The sequence below is a fragment of the Arachis hypogaea genome, chromosome 5 (genome assembly GCF_003086295.3).
Source record: "Arachis hypogaea cultivar Tifrunner chromosome 5, arahy.Tifrunner.gnm2.J5K5, whole genome shotgun sequence".
Lineage (NCBI taxonomy): Eukaryota > Viridiplantae > Streptophyta > Magnoliopsida > Fabales > Fabaceae > Arachis > Arachis hypogaea.
Window position 1 is genome coordinate 82,901,423 of NC_092040.1, and position 25,384 is coordinate 82,926,806.

At 35.0% G+C, this 25,384-nt stretch overlaps 1 protein-coding gene across 6 annotated transcripts; it reads right to left on the reverse strand.

Moving 5' to 3' along the window:
* Positions 1-3,307: 3,307 nt before the first annotated feature.
* LOC112799728 (uncharacterized) lies at positions 3,308-8,980 on the reverse strand. Of its 6 annotated transcripts, none has more exons than XM_072237325.1 (9): positions 8,694-8,980; positions 8,377-8,551; positions 7,242-7,311; positions 6,491-6,738; positions 6,117-6,320; positions 5,936-6,028; positions 5,718-5,825; positions 4,677-5,070; positions 3,444-3,706 (listed from the first exon to the last, which is right to left on the reverse strand). In XM_072237325.1, the coding sequence occupies exons 4-8, from the start codon at positions 6,581-6,583 to the stop codon at positions 4,684-4,686; spliced, it is 885 nt and encodes a 294-aa protein (XP_072093426.1). In that variant the 5' UTR covers positions 6,584-6,738; positions 7,242-7,311; positions 8,377-8,551; positions 8,694-8,980; the 3' UTR covers positions 3,444-3,706; positions 4,677-4,683. The 6 variants fall into 6 exon arrangements, with proteins under 6 accessions (XP_072093424.1, XP_072093427.1, XP_029154483.2 ...); XM_072237324.1 differs by lacking the exon at positions 3,444-3,706 and adding an exon at positions 4,322-4,487; XM_072237323.1 differs by having other exon boundaries at positions 3,308-5,070.
* Between the last annotated feature and the right edge of the window lie 16,404 nt (positions 8,981-25,384).

Below are 25,384 nucleotides of genomic sequence, written 5' to 3' on the forward strand. Positions count from 1 at the left end.
CTTAATCATTACTCAATTCTTCTAGTCTGCTAATCTAATAACATTTTATTCTATATTTTTTAATATTAATGACTAATTAATGACCAAAACAATAAATTTTAATAACCTTCTAACATACTTCTTAGATATTTCTACCCATAAATATTTATAACAATAACAAAACTATCTACCAAAAAATAAACTAAATTTATACTCAGAAAGATAAGTTTTGTGACAAAAGTATCAAACAATTAAATTTTGTAAATTTTTTGCAAAATTTAATCAAAATCTCTAAATTACCTCGGTCATTCATCCTTAATCTCTTATACTACTATCCTCTTCTTTTTTTCCCAATTTCAAATTTTCATAATCTTCTATCACCGCCACCTTAACCATTTGCAACACCACCACGACGGCACAACATCACCACCACCTTAATAATATACATTATTGTAGTCGTGTAAATTGAGGAAATTACAAGAGTGAAGAAATGTTTCAAATTTGAATGAAATGCAAAGCAATGAGAACTAATTAACTATTGTTTGAAGGACTCGGTTGGCTTCGAAGTAATTGGTACTTTGGTAGGCCTAAGCTCAAATCCAGCACTCAGCGTTTTGGCATAATTAGAAAATCTTCCTGCGAAAGAACATGGAGAAGCTCCATCATGTACCAAAACACTATATCTTTGTTTTCTTTCTCCCTATTTTTCCAACTCCAAACGGCTAAAGTGTCGCTGTTGGGAATTATTATTAAAAAAACAATTCCGTTACGTTACCAACTCTACTAACTCTTATTTATGATTTTGTTTAATGGAAGTATATTTGTGGATGTGTTTAATAAAAATGTCTTTTTTATAGCTATATCTAATAGAAATATCTTTATAGATATATTTTTTAAATGTGTCTCTTTATACATATGTGTTTAAAATATAATAACTAATTATTGTTGGTAATAAATTAATAGATAATATATTGATACCCTATAATTTTCCTTAAAAAAATGACAAAATCTTATATTTATTGTGATTTTAACGTACGATTAGTTCGCTTTTAATTTTTTAGAGAAATATTTCTTCTTTTCTTAGTTATTATAAGGTTAGTAGCAATACTCTCCTCACATATAATAAAACTAATAAATTTCTTACTTAACAATAATAAAAAAATTTTAATTTTCTTAAATAAAACAAATTTTTAAAACTCTAAAAAATTAACACACTTAGTTATTGTTTTTGTACATATGTAAATTATGAATAAAAAGATCTATATTTATATGTTGCATGAGGCAAATAAAAGCCTCAAGTCACGTACCATATATGAAATGGTGTGACTTTTCTCAATGTTGCAATGGGTACACACATAATACCCAAAAGATATGTGAGCATTTGAACTAATATATTATTTCAGTTCGAAAGGTCATATAAATGACCGTTGGAATAAAATAGTTCAAACAAATAGTTAATAAATCGTTCTATTTAATATATATATATATATATATATATATATATATATATATATATATATATATATATATATATATATATAGTGGAGGATTAAACGATATTTATAAATTTAACAAATTAATTACTTTTAAAAAAATTAAACATTATTTAGTATACATTTTTAAGGTTCTAATAAAATAATAGGTGTCTAATCGATTAAATCTATATTGTACTAGTATAAAAAATTCACACATTACGTGTACCTTTTAAGTTCAAAAGCTTATAATTTTAAGCACTTATATGACCTTGTACTCATCTTGGTGGCATGAATATTTAAGAGAATAAAATCTCTAAAATTCTCGATTAGAGCGGCGCCACTTTCTGTATCTATATAGGTAAAATACTTTGATAAATAATATTATTATTCTATTAAAAGTTTTAACTCATCACCCTTCTAATTTATTGTAAATAGCACTAAATCTTATATTTTAATGCTCTAATTGTTAAATAAATTGTTATTACCAATTAAATTTCGAAACTAGTGGTATACTAGAATGAGGTTGGGTTTCTATCATTTAACAACAATATGTTTTAATCCACTACAACATTTTCAGGTTGAGGCAACATTTAAAAAGTGTTGCCTAAAGATTGACAAAAGGTTGCTTTTGATCTATGACAACACTTTTGGACCTAAAGCAACATTTTTGGGGAGCGTTGCAGCCATTGCCTTAGATCAAGGTAACACTTTTTTGTTTTAAAAGCAACGCTTTTGAGGGTAACACCTAGTAAGTGTTGCCTTTGATTGAAAAAGAACAACATTTCAAAGGTGTGTTTGAGACAACACTTTTGCAGTGTGTCTTTTCTCTCATATTTTGGCTACTACTAAAAAGTGTTGCCTATTTGTAATAAATGCAACCCTTTTAATTTACGCGTTGCTTATAAGTTTGAATTTGCAATCCTTTGAAGTATTGCCTATTAGTTTTGAATATGCAACCTTTATAAGTGTTGCCTTTTCTTTTAGATATGCAACATATACAAGTGTTATCTTTTCTTCTCGATATACAACCTATACAAGTGTTGCATTTTTTTTGGATATACAACCATATAAGTGGTCTAATATTCAAAATATGCAACTAATATAAGAATTCACTACAACATTTTCAGGTTGAGGCAACATTTAAAAAGTGTTGCCTAAAGGCTGACAAAAAGTTTCTTTTGATCAATGGCAACACTTTTGGGTCTAAGGCAACGTTTTTTGTCGGCGTTGCATATGCAGCCGTTGCCTTAGATCAAGGCAACACTTTTTTGTTTCAAAAGCAATGCTTTTGAGAGCAACACTTGGTAAGTGTTGCCTTTGGTTGAAAAACAACAACACTTCAAAGGTGTGTTTGAGACAACACTTTTGCAGTGTTGTCTCTTTTCTCGTATTTTGGTCACTACTAAAAAGTGTTGCCTATTTGCAATAAAATGCAACTCTTTTATGTGTTGCTTATAAGTTGGAATTTGCAATCCTTTGAAGTGTTGTCTATTTGCAATAAAATGCAACTCTTTTACGTGTTGCTTATAAGTTGGAATTTGCAATCCTTTGAAGTGTTGCCTATTAGTTTTGAATATGCAACCCTTTAAAGTATTGCCTTTTCTTTTGGATATGCAACCTATACAAGTGTTGCCTTTTCTTTTGGATATGCAACTATACAAGTGTTGTCTAATATTCAAAATATGCAACTAATAAAAGGGTTACCTTTTTGATAAAAATAAAAATTATTTTTGTAATAAAAATATAAAAAAATAAAATTTACAATAAAATTTTTTGTTCATACATGTGTAATTATTTTAATTAATAAATAAATTTATGCATAAATAAAAAAAATTATAAAAGAGACAAAATAACTAATAATAAAATTCTAATTAAAATAGATATTAAAAAGTTCAATTAGTATTTCTAATACATGTTCATCAATAATTCTCAACAAAATAATAAAATTCTTGTCTAACAATAATTGTCATAACAAAATAGTAATTAATATTTATCAAAAAGATGTCAATCTATTTGCATATTTTATATCTATGCTTGACTTTGTTGGAACAATCTAATAGTGTGTGGATCCAAAATCAGTGCCAAATGAAAGCTTTTCGGTAACATAGAGTAATGGTATGATAAACTCAAAATCCTCTTGCCTCCACTGAGTCCAATAACTGCTGCAGTAGCCATTGTTATACTCCCCTAATAACTATGTGCGAGTAACATCAAACTTCCCTATTAAGGCAATAATTCTTAACCTGTGTTAGCTGAAAATATAGGTGTCAGAAAACTCCCAAATTGTTCTAAGTTCTAATCATATGATTATCCATAAAATAGCAAAACAACACTAATAGAATAAAATCAAAGGAACAAAATAATTCAGGATCCACATACTTCAATTTTTTAATGTAGAATCCATTGAAACAACTGATAAAGTTACAGCATATAAAAGCAGAAGTTTCCAAATGAAAAGCAAACACATAAATGAATTGGGGTTTAGTTAAAGTTGCATTTAAAAAAAAATGAAACATAAAAGGTGCAATAACGGAAAATGATGCATGGTATGCGTTTGATGAAGTACCTGAGTAAACTGAGAAAGAGAAATGCAATTCAGATAATGATGATTGCTCCAAAATGGTATTAGCTTAGTAGTTCTTATTTAGAATCATAGAATCAGAAGAAACAAGCTCACAGGAAGAGACTTCACTCACATAACTGTTTGGTGTGGAAGGAAATAACATTGCTGCTATATTAGATTTTTCTCTTTTATTTTTTAATGATTATTCTTTTATTATCACTATCATATATAATTAATTAATTTATGTTTGAGAGAAAGCAACAGAGAAATAAATGACTGAAACATAAATTTGAAAGGGAAAAAATGAAAAGATAAAGATATGAAACAACTCCCTTGACAATTTCTGTCATTCCTGCGAATGAAACAGTAGTTACTAGAGTCTGTTGCAGTGACAACACGCATCACTCCCCAACATAGCCACATTATTTCAGCAATGAAGAAAAAATTTTCTTCCTCACAGTAGCACAACGCTACAAAAATAAGTAATTAAAAAGGAAAAAGAAAAAAAAGATGATTGATTAAAAATAGCAAGAGTGTATTGCAGAAGCTACCATGAAGTAAGATGGCAAAAGACAGAGAAAGCAAAGGCCAAAAATGTTGATAGTCAATTCCTAATAAATGATAAATCACAAAAATTACTGCAAATTTTTTTGTTATACCTGGTCATCATTTTGGATCACGAGTTGATGAGGAAGGACGATCATTGCCATTCGGACATTGCTTACTATTTATATCATGTGTTGATTCCTTGGTTCGTAATAAAGACAGTGCTTCATCAATATTTGTGCCAAGAGAACTCTGTTGCAAGAGAAGCTTCACATGATCCTCCAAACTTTGGACTCTATCTTTTGTCTCATGAAGTTTAGTTTTCATTGAACTTATAGTCTCTCCATGTTGTTGCTTAATTTTAGCAATCTCTCGTTCTTTCTGCAGAGATGTTTTTGTGATTGTCCTCCCATAACATTGAACTCTTCCTGGTTGTTCTTTGCCAAATACTGTAGTAAATGCTTTTTCGGGAGTGTCTCCAGCTTCTTGGTGGCTCTTAAGTTTATCCTATTAAAAGAAAACATAACAATTTTAGCTTGTTTCACTCACTGATTCTCATGCTTCTTTCCAAAACAGCCTAAAAGTAAAGGTGTTATGTCATGGCTATTTTCTCGGTTCAAGAAGAAGCATAGCAAGAATGTGATGATGAATTTCCCAAACAGAACTGAATCTAAGGAAGTTTCTCAAGTTCTTAAGGACATGTGAACAGTTTCAATTGAGACACTCAAGAGGGAGTTAATGGAAGCAAATAAGAGTAGGGATGCAGCATTAATGGAAGTTTCTGAGATGAGAACTTCATTGGGGGAACTTTTCTTGTCGACTAGTAGGAATGCAGCATTATTCTTCAAGCTTTCTTTATGGCAGCAAAATGCATATGGTTGCTGTATTTGTTGGCATTTTATTTCAACCCTCCATTGGGAATCTTAAGGGTAGAAGAGAATAGGAGCTTTGATCCTCAATACATGGAAGATATGGTTAATGATAGGCAGAGATCACAGGGTCCAAATAGGGTTAAGATTATGGTGAATCCAGTATTTTATGTTCAGGATAGGATCTTAAGTTTTATACTGTAAATGATACTGTAAATTAAGGCAGTTCTACTTCAGATCAATTTGTAAATTAAGGCAGTTCTACTTCAACTTATTATGATTTACAATAATAGCTTGTGTTCCTGAATCAAGCTCTTTTCCTTTTTGTCCAGTTCGAGTTGCAACAAACACATCAACCTGTGATGGGTCTTCTTTGTTCTCATTCATTTCACGCTACAAGTAAGGGGGAAAGAGTATTAAAAATGGCCAAAAATAATATTTATCTAGTTTTAAGATGGTCATTATACAACAAGAAAAAACTTATAAAAAATCAAAATTATTACCATTTCATTACGCACTCTTGCAAAACTTATAGGTCCCATTCGATGTTGATGTTGTTGCTTTTTACAATTTTCAGAATTTAAACGAGATAGAGTCTATACCCAACAAAATTAAAGGGAGTTATATGTAATAAACCAAAAGCATCAAAAAGACAGAAACAGAATTATTTATTCTACAACTCACCTTAACAGAAGGAATACTCCAATATGCAATTAACTTTCGAAATTGAACTTTTGGAATATCTAAAGGGCGATTTTTCAGCATATCTTCAATGTTGTTATATATCTCAAAATGCTTTCCCTTGATTCTTGTTTTGTAACCTTTCCAAGCTTCTCGAACACCAGTCATCACCCACTCTTTCCCCTCTTTTGGAAGAATGAACTTTGACTACAAAAAAAGTACAAAACAAAATTTGTAAATAACAATTCAAGAACACTAAAAACAAAGACAACTGCAGCATAAAATAGCAGCTATATATTTTCACAAAACTATAGCTAAGCCATGCGAAATTGAAAATTTTCAGATCATAAAAAATAGATGAGAAATAAAACACTTACGTTAATATATTTCCATATGCGCTTTTTGACTTTGAGGGGCACAGCTTTCCAACTAGTGTACATCAATGTTATGAAATCACTATTCCTTCCCATTGTTCCAATAAAGTAAGTTAAATCCTTCACTCTTCTTGGAGTTGGTCCCACTGCTTGTCCTTCATAAAAAGTCACCTCTTCTCTTTCTTCCCAGCTTCTTGCATGAATTTTAGCACGCCTTGCTTTTCCTCGTGTCCTTCTAGTCTTTGGAGTATCTATAAATATGTGCAATTTAACCAATTAAATAAATTATATAGCTATACATACTAATGAATAAGTAAAATGATAATTATGTATAAAGTACAGCACCTTTAACATTGTTAGTTTCCATAAGGTGATTGTCATCACCATGAAGAACTGCATCTTCATATTCACCAACATTACTATTAAACTAAAAATGATTATGGTCTTCAACACCAGCTAAAAACAATTTTCTTTTATCAAAAAGAAATATTAAAAAAATGCTTTTATATTTTAAAAGAAATATTAATAATTCTTTTATTATTCTAAAAAGCTAACCAAATACAAACTAATCATAATTCTTTTATTATTCTAAAAGAAATATTAATAATTACTTTTGAAAAGATATATTTTAAAATAAAAATGCTTTTATATTTTAATTTTTTAATTAAACAATCAGTATTTTGTTACATAAAAAAGTGCAAAAGAATAACATAAACATATAAAAGCAAATAAGTATAAGATAGAAATATCTTACGAGGTCATGTCGCAACAATTTGCACTTAGTGTTCAGCTGCGTATACCCAAGTATGAGTGAAGGAATCAATCTGATTAAGAAGGAAAAACTAGAGGAGATGAGAAAGAGTATGAGTGAAAATGAATTGTGACTTGCATAGAATCAATCTGATTCTGTACTTAGTGTAGCTTTTATATACACAAGAGAGTGCAGGTTTTATATAAATAAAAGCACTATTAATACTACTGCCATTTTATTTTTTGTAGCTATCCATCTTTTGATATATTGCTGCAAATCACATTCATGAATTTTGTACATAGAGGGAACAAAAGCTTTTAAACACTATTAGCAAGGCCATTAAAAAAATATAAATAATTTTGATTAATATTTTTAAGATACTTAATAACCAAATATATTAATGTGGTTGTGATTAAAAGCTTGGAAGGTTGAAAACAGGAGGTAGAAATTTGATTATCCAAGTGTTTGACACTTGTATCTATATCATTTGGAAGCTAAGCTGTTCTTTTAAATCCCCAAATCAAGAAACAAAGTTACTCATCCAAACTAAATAACGAATTATGAGTGACACGAAAAGAAAATGATAACAAAGATAAGAAGAGGTCCACAGAGCCGGTCAAAAAAACTAAGGATAAGATACGTACATGATGACTATATATAAAGAAAAATACAAAGAGATATTTATGAATATACGCATTAATTTGTACAATGAAGTAGCCATATATATCTATTCCGAATAGGGTCCCCCAATGGAAACAAGGCATGTGATGATGCAAGTATTGGTCTTAGCAGTTCCAAGAATGGATACAACTAACCATCCTCACTAATTAAAATAGTTATGTTCTTAGTTACTTCTTTCACATTATGTACCACCACCACACCTTCATCCTTATTTCATTCCCATTCTTTTGACTTTAAGGCCTAGGGACCCACTTTTAAGAATCTTGTCTCATATACCCACCTTTAAGAAAAATACAAAAGAGATATTCTTTGTAGCTGTCCATCTTTTAATGGCCTTGCTAATAGTGTTTAATGCATGACACTTATTTTCTGGTAGGAAACGTAGTGTAGGCATGACAAATAGATAAATACCATGATTTATGTTAGCTAAATTTTACAAGAGGTTAGTGTGATATACCCAAGTAATAGCTTCTTTTTCTCATTTTCTTTCATGCTGTAACTTTCATACCAATAACAAAGCTAACACATGACACAATCTTCTATTAATATGAACTTGCCACTCGTCATCTTCTATTAATATGAACTTGCCACTCGTCATCCGGCCTGATTTTGACTCAACAAAATCATAGTCACTGGAAAGGAATTAAGATACAAAACCAGAGACAGCAACTCATATTCAGAGTATGAACATGTATGAAGTATGAATAATAAGATCCCAAACAAAAACAATAATGATATACAATAATTCAAGCATATTAGAACTTAGAAGAGTACCTTGATAAGGAAGAATATTCAATTATCTTCGTTGTGTGGAATTTGGTTCAGGGAAGATAATAAGACTGCAATTCTTCTTCTTTTCTAATTCTTCTTCCCTTGTTGGTATGTAACATGTAACAAGCTTATGTTACATATCAAAAGTGCAAACTGCAATAACAATATATTTATGAAGTAAGAGAGCGGAAGAACCAATCAAATGCAAGGGTGGGACCCACTGAGTTGCACACGTGGCAAATAAGGGGGAACAAGATTTTGCTACCATGAGGCCAGGAATGTGAATACTCAGATTCTGGCAGTTAATAATAATAATAATATAAACAGCGACAAACGTGGAATGCTCAAGAGACTAATAATAATAATAATAATAATAATAATAATAATAATAATAATAATAATATAAACTCAGAAATAAAGATACAATCTTCTCATTTTATTTTCTGTTAGTTATAATAGAACTTTGTTTTTTTGCAGTGAACTGAGGAATGAAAGCAGAAGTAAAAGTAGAAATGAGACGATCTGATAAAACCTGAAACTTATAACAACCAGCTATATATTAATTTCGTATATAATACTTTTTCCGTTTCCCAATTGCTAATCTCAAAATATCAGCACTACTTACCCTGTTTCCTAATTTCTACAGAATACATATAATGAAAATAAGCTAAATCTTTTACTATACTATACGAGATCTTAGTTGTTTTATATAATCATTGATTACTTTTCCTTTACTGATTACATTGTTTATTAGATATATATATATATATATATATATATATATATATATATATATATATATATATATATATAGTTGATTAAAACTCACAAATTCAAATTAAGTGACATCATTAAAATTTAAAATTCCATATTCTGGATCTTCACAAGCATCAAAGCGACGGGTCTTGCTATTTTCAAGAAAAGGTCAGTTGCAGAAATGTTTATTAACAAGCTAAGATTTAATACCAGCTTCTGTATCAGAAACAAAGTCAGCATTATACTGAGAAAAATGAGTTAATAAGTTAAATTCTTCACTTTCTGTTGAGAATCACATGAACATACTATATCAGCTCCAGAAAAAGAGGGGAGGAAGAAAAACAAACAGAAAGAATTGCAGCACAGTATATAGATTCACATAATTTAGAAAAACACGTTTCAAAAACTAGTCCAATAAGTACATGATGAAGATTGATCCATCCATTTCAAGATAACCTCCATTATGACCATTACCTTAATTAATTCAGAAGCTTGTAATCTTAAGCCAAAGATATTCACCATTCTCACCTTGTAGTGATGTGTTTCTTGGGAATGATCGATGATTTTTAGTTGTTTTGTAAGCCTCCGAAAGAGTTGTCACTGTAGCTTGTGCAGCAGAATATGCAACTTCTGATCCAACCAAAGCTAACAGAAAAGCAGCCTGCAAATTTGAATAAGACACGTTACACAGTTAAATAGATATTCTAAAAAATTATTTTGTGAAGCACATAGGTAATTCAATACTGGCAGAAAAGTAGTAAATGTTATTTAAGTTAATCATCATCCCCCCTTTCACAAGCTCCCTCCCCTAGCAATAACCCTCCATATACTCCAATAGTCCCACCAAAAACTCCATCACCACTGTATGTTACTCCCACACCACCACAAGCTCCTTCCCCTGGCCATACTCCAATTATTTCACCATATGTTACTCTAACTCCACCACAAGCTGCTCCTTCCCCTGGCCATAACCCTCCATACACTCCAATAGTTCCACCAAAAACCGCTCCTTCCTCCGGCCATAACAATCATCATCCTAACCCTCCATACACTCCAATTGTTCCACCAGGAACACCAAGATCATCACCTTCTCCATATGTACCAACACCAATTTCTCAACCACCTTATCATACTCCAACTCCACCACAGGCTCCTTCCCCTGCTCATAACAACCATCACCTAATCCTCCATATGTTCCATCACCAATTTCTCAAGCTCCTTCGCCTGCTACCCACAACAACCATCACCCAAACCCTCCAAAAACACCATCACCACCCAAACCCTCCAAAGTAACAACAGGAATGCTATTTGCATGACCTAAACTTGTCAATAGGAAGGATATATAAATATGTGCTAAAATAGAGCAAAAAAAAGAACGATAGAATCATCAATACCTGCAGAAGAATGTCAAAAACGAGAATCTCACCAAAAACACGAGCAGTGATAATCGAACAGTGGCGGTGATGAACGCGAGCAGAGAGGATCGAAGCTTGACGAAAAGAGAAGTAGAGGATTGAAGCTCAACGAGGAGAGGAGCAGAGGATCGAAGCACATTGACCAGTAGAAAAGATCGAAGCACATTCATGATAATAAAAAATCGAAGCTCATTAGCGAGCAGAGATTGAGATCGAAGCTCAATAAAGAAATGCACATCGTCATCGAATGGATTGAAGAACAACTGAAGAACGAAACATTTGGAATGGATTGAGGATTTTGTGATTTTATTAATTGAAATATTTTAGGAATTTTGTTAGGGTTGTGGTTTTAGGAACGAAACACTTTGGAATGGATTGGGGTTTTCTTTTCCCTATTTTTCTCTTTCTCTGCACACCATATAGTTTATTTTTCTTTTTTAAAAAATATTAAAAAATTTTAAGCAACACTTGAAACGTGAAGTTTAAAATAAATCTAAAGGCAACTTTTAAAAAAAGTAATATATTATTTTTATAATAGTTATTTTTGTATATTTAATATAGCAACATTTGATAAGTGTAATATATAAATATTATAAATGTTGTTTGTTTAATTTATTAAAGCAACGTTTTTTATATGTTTTTTAAATTGATAAAAAATAACACTTATTAACAAGGTGTTGTATTAGTTTTATTTTTTTGCAATAAATTTTAAGTGATGCTTTTAACAACTTTAGACAACACTTTTTAAAGGTTATTTATCGCACATGTTGCAATAGCTCAAAAATGTTGTAGTGATTGCCTTTTTGGTAAAAGTAAAAGTTGCTTTGTAGTAAAGCTACAAAAAAAATAAAATTTACAATAGAATTTTTTGTTGATACATGTGTAATAATTGTAATTAATAAATAAATTTGTGCACAATAGAAAAAATATCAGAAAAGAGACAAAATAACTAATAATAAAATTTGAATTAAAATATATATTAAAAGGTCTAGTTAATATTTCAGATACATATTTGTCAATAATTCTCAACAAAATAATAAAATCCTTGTTTGACAATAGTTGTCATATAAAATAATAGTAATTAATATTTGTCAAAAAAACATCAATCTACTTGTATATTTTATATTCATAGACTTGTCCCATATGCTAAATCTGTAAATAATACATAACGAAAAATGAGCAACTTATCATTAAAAAATAAAAAAATAGCAGAAGATAACGAAAACTGAAGTGAAGAAACTGAAACTGAAATAATAGTGCAAGGAGTTCTTGTTGTCAAAACTAAAACTGAAAATAATGATAGGGTTCAGTGTTTCTTAATTTGATTTTAGTTTCAACCGGTTTGATAAATTGAAGAACCAAACCGAAATTCAAAACAAATAACAAAATTGCACAACAAAACTAGAAGCATACCAAACCGAAACAGAAACAGTCTTTGCTTAGCTTCCCAAATTCTTTCTCTATTCTCTCCTTGCCTCCAACATGAAGGAACATTGAATTGTTAACAATAGAGACAAGCTTAGAGGAATTGCTTGAATCAGGTTCTTCAGGCATGATCATCTCAAAGATAATCACTTTCCCATTCTCTTCAAGTGCTTTATAACAGTTGTTCAGCACTGTTACACACTTCTCATCTGACCAATTATAACAAACAGCCTGCCACAATTTTATCATTAGCATCGTGATTTATCATTGCATAAATTATAGTTAAAATATAGTCACAAAATAAAGCTTTTATTTAAAATACCTTAATCATGATGGCATCCCCTTTGGAATGGTTTCATGCATGTTTATTTCCTCCAACGTGCACAATACTTTGAGCCATAAAATGAAAGGTTATGTGTGCTTAATTGAGATCCATGCTAAGAACAAAGAATATAATAATGAATAAATAATATTTCATTCTTGAATGGTAGCTAGAATATAATACTTGGTGTACAAATCTCCACACTTTTGTACAACTGTACCAGCAAGTGCACTGGATCGTCCAAGTAATACCTGAGCAGGTCAGGGTCGATCCCATGAGGATTGTAATTTAAAGAAAGCTATGGTTATCTTGCAGGTCTTAGTCAGGCGAATCAGAAGGTTACTGGATTGAGACAAGGGCAATTAGTAATAGAAATATAGTTGAGGATTGGAGTTGTTTTGTCTTTTTGAATTAACTCTGGTATTAATGTCTTCTTTGTTTGTGAGTGATTTCTTCTATAGCAGGTTGTATGTGATCAATGCCATAGGCCGTGGTCATCAAACTCCTCTACTCCAGATCAAACGCCATTGGCCGTAGTCATCCAATCTGACGGAGGGTGAAGCTCTAGCAGTTCATTCTCTTGGCGATCCTACTCAAAACGCCACAGATAAGGTTAAATCTTCCGAATCAGAGAATGCTGCTTCTTTGGGTTCTAGCCTATACCACAGAGACCCTAATCTCCCCAGAAATTGGCTAAACTGGTGTCTCAAAAAGTCTTCAATGAAGTCATGAATTAGCCGTCTGAGAAATGTATAATCAAGCTGGCGGTTTGCGCTTTCTAGTCATGTATTCACATGAACCCAATTATACATGGGTGGTTGTCAGGCATGCAGTCCTAGTATGATGAACAGAGCTAATTTTCACCGATCATCCTATTCACCATGCTGAAGAATAAGTATACATCTTAGAAATAAATCAAACACGGATCGAAGAGAAACAGTAATACTTTTATTAATTCATAGGACTCAGCAGGGCTCCTCCCCTCAACCTAGGAGGTTTAGAAACTCATACTGAAAGGAAAATACAATGTAAAACTCGAATATTCTCTAAAGTCTCGTAAAAGGGTCTGAATAACATAAATTCAATCCCTTAAATACTAAACAAATGACTAGTAAGGGTAAAATAGTCTTTTTAATGCTAAAGTCTACTTCTGGGGCCACTTGGTGAGTGTTTGGGTTGAGTTTTGATGAGATCCACGTACTATGAGGCCTCTAGGACATTGAACGCTGGCTAGGAGGTCCTCTCTGGGCGTTTGGACACTAGGCTCTACTCTTTGGGCACTGGACGCCTGGAAGGGAGCAGGAAGCTGGCGTTGGATGCCAGTTTTGAGCCTTCTAATTTGAAGCAAAGTATAGACTATTATATATTTCTAGAAAACTCTGGAAGTCAGCTTTCTATAGCTGCTAAGAATGCTCCATTTGATTTTCAGTAGCTCCAGAAAAGCTCTTCCGAATGCAAGGAGGTCAGACTTTTTCTCTGTAGTGCTTTCTCTGTCACTGAATCAGACTTTTTCTCCAGCTCCTCAATTTTAGCCAGAAAATACCTGAAATTGCACAAAAACACAAAAACTCAAAGTATAATCCAAAAATGTGAATTTAACACTAAAACCTATAAAAACTTAATAAAAACTAAACAAAACATACTAAAAACTATATGAAAATGATGCCAAAAAGCATATAAAATATCCGCTCATCAATACCCTTCAAAACATAGTGGGTAGCATTGCTTAGTATAAATTAAGCAGGTTTTTGCCAAAAGTGTTGACAATAATTAGTGTTCCATATTGAGATAAAATTCTGTATTTTTTTATTGTCTAATTAAACAAAGTAAGTTGTTTCCACCATCTTATTTGTATAATCTACTAATGATTTATTTTTTAAGGCAACGGATGGAATAAAAGAAATATAATGCCACAGTTGGTAATATTAGATTTCACTTTATAAAGCACTGATGAGGGAAAAAACGATTCCACACAAACTCACTGGCAAGTGTACCGGGTCGGATCAAGTAGTAAAACTCACAAAAGTGAGGTCGATCCCACAGGGATTGATGGATCAAGCAATTTTAGTTAGGTGATGAATTTAGTTAAGCAGACAGTTGATGATTTGAGTGGAAATTGATGGACAGAAGGTAAATTGCAAGTAAGCTAGAAGGGAGAATTTAAATTGACAGAAAGATAAATTGCAGAAAGCTTTAAATGACTGAAACTTAGAGAACAAGAAATGAAAAGAGTTGAAACTTAAATTGCAAGAAAGGTAAATAACTGAATCTTAAAGTGCAAGAAATTTAAATTACAGAATCTAAATTGCCAGGAAACTTAAATTGCATGAATAGTAAAAGGATTTGGGTACTGAGAAATGAAACAGAATGTAAACTGCAATAAATCAGAAGCTCTAAGATGAAAGAAAATTCAAAGAAAGTGATTCATCAGGGATTGGAGATACTGTAGTCCTTCCTGAATCAAATTGGTCTCAACTCCTTTCTCAATCATTTGGTAGATCTATGGTGGATTGAAATTGATTGGATCCCAATTCCTTCGCAATCCAATCTTTCAAATCACAATCAATCTTGCCAATTCCTTGATCTGATTGTCATGAGAAGAGGTTAAGTGCAAATCTCTCATCCATGAACCACACTAACTATCAAGATCTCAATTCCTCCCGAATGGTGTTAATCAAGAGAGTAGTGAAGGATAGAGCTCTAATTCTAATGCAAGTGATTCCCCTTCCAAGGCTCACACAAGCATTCCATTGAATTCAACCCCCTTCCGGAGTGAAAAATTCTAAATTAAAACAGAAGATATCCAATAGCTACTAAATTGAATTGAGAAGAAGAAAAATTTTATTGATTTATTGGAATTACAATAAAGCTCCTTTCCCTAATGATTTTGGGGTTTAGTTCATCATAGCTCAAGTAAAACCAAAACAGAAAAGAAAAAAATGCAGCAGAAGAAAACAGAAAGAAAAATAACTCAGATCTAGAATTCTAAAGAGTTCCTAAAAGAAGAGCTAAAAAAAAAGTCGAAAAAGAAGATCAAAGCAAAAGGAAAAAAAAAGGTCCTCATGAAATCAAATTTTCTCCTATTTATACACTTTCTAATTCAATCATCAAGTACTTGGAGTGGCTTTTTTGGCCTCTGTTGCAGTGGGTCAGGATGGTACTTGGTTGCAGCTTCTAGGAGAACGGAGCGTTTTCAAATTAAGCGCAGCGTTCATTCACCTACGCGTACGCGTCTCTTGTGCGTGTGCGTCCTTGCTCGCTGAATGCATCATCACGCGTACGCGTGCTTCACGCCCATGCGTCCCCTTGCATTTTTTCACATCGACGCGTATGCATCACATACGCGTGCGCGTCGTAATTGTTTTCCGCCTCAGCCATGCTTGCGCGCCACATTCACGCGTGCGTGTCCTTGATAGCGTTCGTTTAATGAGCGCTATGTTTGCGCCATGAACGCTCCCCACGCGTGTGTGTCCTCTGCGCGTGTGCGTAGGTGGCAAAATGTTGATTCCAAGCTTCCGTGCCACCCACGCGTGTGTGTGCTTCATGCCAGATGTTCCATCGACACGTGCACGTCATGTACGCGTGCGCGTCGGTTGCAAAACTTTCAATTCCAAATTCAAAATTGCTCGAAAATGCTCGTTAAGCCAACGTAGCGCTCTCTATGCAAATGAGCACCAATCACATCCACGTGTCACGCGTACACGTGGGTCTTCAAAAATCGTTGCCCGACACGTAAGCGTCCTTTACGCGTGCGCATCGCTAGCGAGCGTGGCGTTCTTTATTTGAACGCAGCGTTGCTCTGCACTGCACCTCTTTCTCTCCATTTTTTAACCTAAAATCAACCAAACATGCAATCAAAGTCTCACCAAAATCATAAGGTTTTGCATCATTCATAATAATCACCTAATTCTTGCATAAATCTCATGATTTTGTATAAAAATAATGATGTTTGATTGAATTAAGATAAACATGAAATTCCACTCCAATTACTTACTTATTGTGCAAGAAAGTGCATGAAACCTAATGAAATAAATGAAAATTGCTAGTAAAGCTAGTATAAGATGACTTGTCATCAAGCACTCATCCAATTCATCAATAAAAGATAAATAAATAATATAATATAATGATTATTGTTAATTGTAAGAACCGCAATTAATCGAACAGGTTAATTAAGTGGTTATATTGCCCAAATTTGATTTTGAAATGTTAGAGTGAGAATTTGATGTTTTAATCATCATTTTTGGACTCAGTGGGTCTTTTCGAGTCAGAAAATGTGTTTTCTGCGAAAATCGTAAAAAATCGCAAACCGCTTGAACCAGTTTAAGTCTGCCCGGTGCTGCGCGAGAAAAAGTAGGAACAGTCAAAAACCTTAGAAAAACATTAGAAATGGAAAATCGGGTGTTAATTTTAAAGGTTTGGCCCAAAGTTAGGACAAACGAGCTAAAAATGCTAACGGGTTGAACCGGGCCCAAGTTGGGCCCAAGTCCAACATATATAAAGGTTCATTTAATGTACCATAGCCTCCATAAACACTCTCACTTCAGATTTGAGAGAGGGAGGAGAGGAAGAAGAAAACCCTAACCACCTCTATCTTCCCAAGCTTATATCTTGAGTTCTAGAGCTCCGATTTACGTGCCATCAGCGACTACGCGTTCCTTGAAAAGAACTCTACAAAACCCACCCAAGAAAATCTAGAGGTAAGCTCGAAATCCTTCCAGTTATGCTCTCCAAAATTTAGGGTTTTGTTAGGGTTTGGGTTAAATGGGTTTTGTGATTTTGGATGTTTAGGTTTGCTCTAATCCTTTCTTAACCTTAGATTTTGGCCATAAAATCTGTTGAGAGAGGTAAGAGATACTAAACCCTTGTGAAATTTGATTTATGTTGAGCCCTAGGTTGATTTTGTGGTGATTTATATGTATATAGCTTGATTATTGTGAGTTTGGAGCTTGTTGGTGCTTGTTGGAGCTAAATTGGTGATTGGATTGTGGTTGAAAGCTCACTTGGTTTATATTGGGAATCGGCCAAGGTATGGTTTCGGTTTTCTCTATGTAGTATAAAATATTCATGGACATTTAGGCTAGTGACCCATAGGATAGGATTGGATTTGAATGGTTGATGAGTTGTTGGATTTAATTGTATGATGATGATTGACGAAATGATGAATTTTGAGTTGATAATGATGATTCATAGTGATATGTTGAGGATGCAAGATTGTGAAGTTGAGTAGTGGATTTATGTTGATAAATGTGGTATTGGTATTGATTTATTTGGTATTATGGTTGGAAAATTGTTAATGAAGTTGGACATATGAGATATATTAATATTGATATTGTGGATAAAGAAAAATGTAGTATGTTTGGTGTAATATGCCATAGAGTGTTGAATTTAATAGAATTGGAGTTTTGGAGTGGTTTGGGTTAGTTTGGTTGTGTTTTATGAAGGAATTGTGAAAATTGTGATTTTGGGTAAAAGTAGAATTTTGGTGAATTTTGTTTGATCATAACTTTTGCCTCGATTTTCAAAATTAGTTGAAATTTATTTAGAATTAAAGATCCTTGAAAACCCTTTAAATCGGTATAAAGATTCTGAAATTTGAAATTTTGTAGAGGAAGTTATGATCATTCAAAAATTGGTGTTGAAAACTGGAAATTTTGCAAAGTTACAGAATTCTGAGTTTTCTGGTATGTGCGCACACACAGCCTTGTGTGTACGCACACTCTGCGTAAATGGTGACCTGTGCGCACGCACAGACCTGTGCATCCGCACACGCAGAGGCAGGCAATCTGCCTACAGCGCTAGCAAGGCTTGTGTGTGCACACACCAATGGGAGAATTGCAACCTGTGCGTATGCACAGACCTGTGCGCACGAACACGTTGGGGAGGCCAATCTGTTGGTGGTGCTGGCACAGGTTGTGCGAGCACACAGACCCTTTATTTTTTGGTACCTGTGCGTACGTACACCCCTGTGCGTACGCACACTTAAAAAAAAATTCCTGGGCGTGCGCACACACACCTCTGTGCGGACGCACACGCCCTGTTTCTCAAATTTTGCTATGTTTTCAACTATGTCACCTTCCCGACGAGGTTGTAAGCTTCTATAACACCTTTTTAAGACCTTTGGACATATGTTTGGATGTTCAAACATGGGAAATGGTTTAAGGGTTTTAGACACTGTTATTTGGAAAAGTTAGCAAACGGAGTACTAGGTTTCAGTTGTATTGGGGAAGGGTTGAAGGTGTGATGAAATGTTGATGAATGAGATGCGAAAATCAAGGGACTGAATTGTGAATGAACAGTGGTTGAACAGAGTTGAGGACTCTGAATAAAGTGATGGACCCATCTTAAACTGTAAATGTTTTGAAAATCGCTGTATCACTTTTTATTGAGATTATGAGACGCTATGCGCCTGGCAGGGGCCGAGGTTGGATCCCGCCTATCGAGGTAGCGGCGGCGGCGTAAGGGCAATGGTTCGTCCCGCTTGCACTTAGATGCGAGGTCGGAGGCAATAGATCCCACTCGCATCCCTTCAGATCATCAGAGCGTGCAAGCGTAAAACCCTGGACAGTGATCCGAACACTATATCTCGGGGGTTCCCACACTATGAATCTGAAGGGCGACATCTCCATGGAGATGTGTCAGTTTGGTAGTTGAACCGACAATGTGATATCATAGCCAGTAGGGCAGGTAGTGCACGAATTTGTAATTCGCACAACTAACCAGCAAGTGCACTGGGTCGTCCAAGTAATACCTTACGTGAGTAAGGGTCGATCCCACGGAGATTATTGGTTTGAAGCAATCAATGTTTATTTTATTAATCTTAGTCAGGAGGCCAATAAGGTTATTTGGATTTAGTTGCAAGAAGTCAAAGTATTTAAAATTGTAAGAAAAATAATAGAGAATAATAGCGTTACTTGTTGTGCAGTAATGGGGAATATGTGGGAGTTTTGGAGATGCTTTGTCCTTTGACTTCAACTCTTCCTTGAAATCCTTCAACACACGCAAGGCTCCTTCCATGGCAAGCTCTATGTAGGGTGTCACCGTTGTCAGGGGCTACTTCCCATCCTCTCAGTGAAAACGTTCCTATGCTCTGTCACAGCACGGCTGATCATCTGTCGGTTCTCAATCAGGTTGGAATAGAATCCATTAATTCTTTTGCGTCTGTCACTAACGCCCAGCCTTCAGGAGTTTGAAGCTCGTCACAGTCATTCAATCCCAGAATCCTACTCGGAATACCACAGACAAGGTTTAGACTTTCCGGATTCTCATGAATGCTGCCATCAATCCGGCTTATACCACGAAGATTCTGATTAAGGAATCTAAGAGATGTTCATTCAATCTGATGTAGAACGGAGGTGGTTGTCAGGCACACGTTCATGGATTGTGGAAGGTGATGAGTGTCACGGATCATCACCTTCTCCATAGTTAAGCGCGAATAAACATCTTAGATAAGAACAAGCGTGTTTGAATGGAAAACAAAGGAATTGTATTAAATCATCGAGACGCTGCAGAGCTCCTCACCCCCAACAATGGAGTTTAGAGACTCATGCCGTCACAAAGTATGTAATTCAGATCTGAAAATGTCATGAGGTACAAAATAATTCTCTAAAAGTTGTTTAAATAGTAAACTAGTAACCTAGGTTTACAGAATGTGAGTAAACTAAGATAATTGGTGCAGAAATCCACTTTTGGGGCCCACTTGGTGTGTGCTGGGGCTGAGACTAAAGCTATCCACGAGTAGAGGCCTTTCTTGGAGTTAAACTCCAAGTTATGATGTGTTTTGGGCGTTCAACTCCGGATCATGACGTTTTTCTGGCGTTTAACTCCAGACAGCAGCATGTACTTGGCGTTCAACGCCGAGTTACGTCGTCTATCTTCGCGCAACGTATGGACTATTATATATTGCTGGAAAGCCCTGGATGTCTTCTTTCCAACGCCGTTGAGAGCGCGCCAATTGGACTTTTGTAGCTCCAGAAAATCCATTTCGAGTGCAGGGAGGTCAGGATCCAACAGCATCAGCAGTCCTTTTTCAGCCTAACTCCGATTTTTGCTCAGCTCCCTCAATTTCAGCCAGAAAATACCTGAAATCACAAAAAAATACACAAACTCATAGTAAAGTCCAGAAATATGATTTTTGCCTAAAAACTAATATTATTCTACTAAAAACCAATTAAAACATGCTAAAATCTACATGAAATTACCCCCAAAAAGCGTATAAAATATCCGCTCATCACAACACCAAACTTAAACTGTTGCTTGTCCTCAAGCAACTAGATAAATAAAATAGGATGAAAAGAAATTAAGAAACAATAATATCTCAGAGTTTCAAGTGAAGCTCAGATTCTAATTAGATGAGCGGGACTAGTAGCTTTTTGCTTCTGAACAGTTTTGGCATCTCACTTTATCCTTTGAAATTCAGAATGGTTGGCATCCATAGGAACTCAGAATTCAGATAGTATTATTGATTCTCCTAGTTTAGTATGTTGATTCTTGAACACAGCTACTTTATGAGTCTTGGCCGTGGCTCTAAGCACTTTGTTTTCCAGTATTACCACCGGATACATAAATGCCACAGACACATAATTGGGTGAACCTTTTCAGATTGTGACTCAGCTTTGCTAGAGTCCCCAGTTAGAGGTGTCCAGAGTTCTTAAGCACACTCTTTTGCTTTAGATAACGACTTTAACCACTCAGTCTCAAGCTTTTCACTTGGACCTGCATGCCACAAGCACGTGGTTAGGGACAGCTTGACTTAGCCGCTTAGGCCTGGATTTATTTCCTTGGGCCCTCCTATCCATTGATGCTCAAAGCCTTGGATCCTTTTTACCCTTGCCTTTTGGTTTTAAGGGCTATTGGCGTTTTCCTTTTTTCTTTATCCAATGATTCCTTGTAATTTTTTTTTTCGCAAGCTTGTTTTTCACTGCTTTTTCTTGCTTCAAGAATCAATTTCATGATTTTTCAGATCATCAATAACATTTCTCTTGTTCGTCATTCTTTCAGGAGCCAACAATTTTAACATTCATAAAATTCAATATAAAAAATATGCACTGTTCAAGCATTCATTCAGAAGACAAAACGTATTGCCACCACATGTAAATAATTAGAATTTTCTTTGTTAAGAACTCGAAAAAATATTGCCTCTTTATTCTAAGAATCTACTAATTTATTCATGTTTGATAATGATGAGAAAAATAAATTATAGCTTAATTGGAGATAAAATCTAAATAGAGATACTAATTACTACTACTCCTATATAACTTCTAAGGTAAATTTCTATAAAAATACTATCACAGAGTTAAAGCTTAAAATTGGAACTTAACAACCTGTATTTTTGGGAAGTGGATGTTCCTCTAGTCTATGGGTTGCTTGGTTCTTCAAGGAATAGCTTTTGACGCTTTAGTTCCTTCAGTTCACATCCTTGCTCTTCCTGTTCCCTTAGGTTCCATGATCTTGATGAGTTTTAGCTCAGTGATCATGGCAACTCACACCAAACTTAGAGGTTTGCTTGTCCTCAAGCAAAAGAAAGAAAAGGAGAGGAATAGAGGGAGAGGTAATTTCGAAATCCAGAAGATATGATGAGTTGAAAAAGATTTGAAAAAGATTTGGATTGAAAAAAGATTTGTGTTTATGAATTAAGATATATTTGATACTTTTGAAAAAGGGATTTTAGAAATTAGGATTTTTAGAAAACTAATTTGATTTGAGGGATGACAATTTGAAACATGTTTATGCAAGAAATCATGAATTGAAACATAAAAATTTAGAAAAATTATAAATAAAAACGAATTTTACCTCCTCCCACCATCCTGGCGTTAAACGCCCAAACGATGCATGTTTTGGGCGTTTAACGCCCAAATGCTGCTTCTCCTGGGCGTTCAACGCCCAGCTGATGCTTCTTTCTGGCGTTGAACGCCAGGAAGTCCTTTGTCACTGGGCGTTTTTCTGAACGCCCAGGATGCTAATAATCTGGCGTTAAACGCCCAGAATGTGCTTCTTTCTGGCGTTCAACGCCCAGAAGATGCTCCTTTCTGGCGTTTAACGCCCAGATGGCTACCCTTATTGGCGTTGAACGCCCAGTGGGTGCTTCTTTTGGGCGTTCAACGCCCAAAATGTTTCTTACTGGCTTTTTCACGCCAATGAGCTTCCAAATTTCCCTGTAACTCTGTGACTTCAATCAATTGCTATTTCACCTTTTGAAGATACTCTGGCATCTACCTGTAAAACTTAATCAATTAGAAAAAACAAATAAAATTAAATTTTGTGAATGGCTGGGTTGCCTCCCAGCAAGCGCTTCTTTAATGTCATTAGCTGGACTATTACTGAGCTTTTAATCAAGTCTCAGTTTTGAGCATTCTTGCTCAAAATTGCCTTCAAGATAATGTTTAACTCTCTGTCCATTAACAATGAACTTTTTGTTAGATTCATTATTCTGAAGCTCTACGTATCCATATGGTGATACACTTGTAATTACATATGGACCTCTCCACCGGGATTTTAATTTCCCAAGGAATAATTTGAGCCTAAAATTAAATAGCAGAACTTTCTGCCCTGGCTCAAAGACTCTGGATGACAATTTCTTATCATGCAATCTTTTTGCTTTCTCCTTGTAAATTTTTGCTTTCTCGAAAGCATTGAGTCTAAATTCCTCTAGCTCATTTAACTGGAGCAATCGTTTTTCTCCAGCTAACTTGGCATCAAGGTTTAGGAATCTGGTTGCCTAGTAGGCCTTGTGTTCCAGTTCCACTGGCAAGTGACATGCCTTTCCATACACAAGCTGGTATGGAGAGGTCCCTATAGGGGTCTTGAATGCTGTTCTGTATGCCCACATAGCATCATCCAAGCTTCTTGCCCAATCCCTTCTACGGTTAATTACAGTCCGTTCCAGGATTCTTTTGAGTTCTCTATTTGAGACTTCAGCTTGCCCATTAGTTTGTGGGTGATATGGAGTAGCTACCCTGTGGCTGACCCCATAACGTACCAGAGCAGAGTAAAGCTATTTATTGCAGAAATGAGTGCCCCCATCACTGATTAATACTCTAGGGATACCAAATCTGCTGAAGATGTGTTTCTGGAGGAATTTTAACACTGGTTTAGTGTCATTAGTGGGTGTTGCAATAGCCTCCACCCATTTGGATACATAATCCACTGCCACCAGAATATAAGTGTTTGAGTATGATGGTGGGAAAGGTCCCATGAAGTCAATGCCCCATACATCAAACAACTCAATCTCCAAGATCCCTTGTTGAGGCATGGCATAACTGTGAGGTAGATTGCCGGATCTTTGGCAACTGTCACAATTAAGCACAAACGCTCGGGAGTCTTTATAGAGAGTAGGCCAGTAGAAGCCACTTTGGAGGACTCTTGTGGCTGTTCGCTCACTTCCAAAATGTCCTCCATACTGTGATCCATGGCAATGCCAAAGGATCTTCTGTGCTTCTTCTTTAGGCACACATCTACGGATTACTCCGTCTGCACATCTCTTAAAGAGATACGGTTCATCCCAAAGATAATACTTTGCATCTGTGATCAGCTTTTTTGATTGCTGTCTACTGTACTCTTTGGGTATGAATCTCACTGCCTTGTAGTTTGCAATTTCTGCAAACCACGGCACTTCCTGGATGGCAAACAGTTGCTCATCCGGAAAGGTTTCAGAGATCTCAGTGAGAGGGAGGGACGCCCCTTCCACTGGTTCTATTCGGGACAGGTGATCTGCTACTTGATTCTTTGTCCCTTTTCTGTCTCTTATTTCTATATCAAACTCTTGCAGAAGCAACACCCATCTTATATGTCTGGGTTTTGAATCCTGCTTTGTGAGTAGATATTTAAGAGCAGCATGATCAGTGTACACAATCACTTTTGATCCTACTAAATAGGATCTGAATTTGTCAATGGCGTAAACCACTGCAAGTAGCTCTTTTTCTGTGGTTGTGTAATTCTTCTGTGCGTCATTTAGAACACGGCTGGCATAGTAAATGACGTGCAGAAGCTTGTCATGCCTTTGTCCCAACACTGCACCAATGGCATGGTCACTGGCATCACACATCAATTCAAATGGTAATGTCCAGTCTGGTGCAGAGATGATTGGTGCTGTAACCAATTTAGCTTTCAGAGTCTCAAATGCCTGCAGACACTCTTTATCAAAGATAAATGGCGTGTCAGCAGTGGTGGACGAAATTGTGATCCTCAAAGTTGGTCTCTTTGTATTTGTATGAAATCAAAAATACCCCAAAGAGATCATGGTGTGATAAATTGGGATCTTAATAATCCCTGGTGTGATCATAACTCCGTTCAACTTAACCAGCAAGTGTACTGGGTCATCCAAGTAATACCTTACGTGAGTAAGGGTCGATCCCACAGAGATTGTTGGTATGAAGCAAGCTATGGTCACCTTGTAAATCTCAGTTAGGCAGATTAAATTGGTTTATGGGTTTTTGAAAATAGAAATAAGAAAATAAATTATAAAAGGGATAGAATACTCATGCAGATTCATTGGTGGGAATTTCAGATAAGCGAATAGAGGTACTGCATGGCTCAAGGACGTCTGCTCTCCTACTGCTTCAACTCAATCCTTCTTACTCCTTTCCATGGCAAGCTGTATGTAGGGCATCACCGTTGTCAATGGCTACATCCCATCCTCTCAGTGAAAACGTTCCTATGCTCTGTCACAGCACGGCTAATCATCTGTCGGTTCTCAATCAGGTTGGAATAGAATCCCTTGATTCTTTTGCGCTTGTCATCACGCCCAGCCTTCAGGAGTTTGAAGCTCGTCACAGTCATTC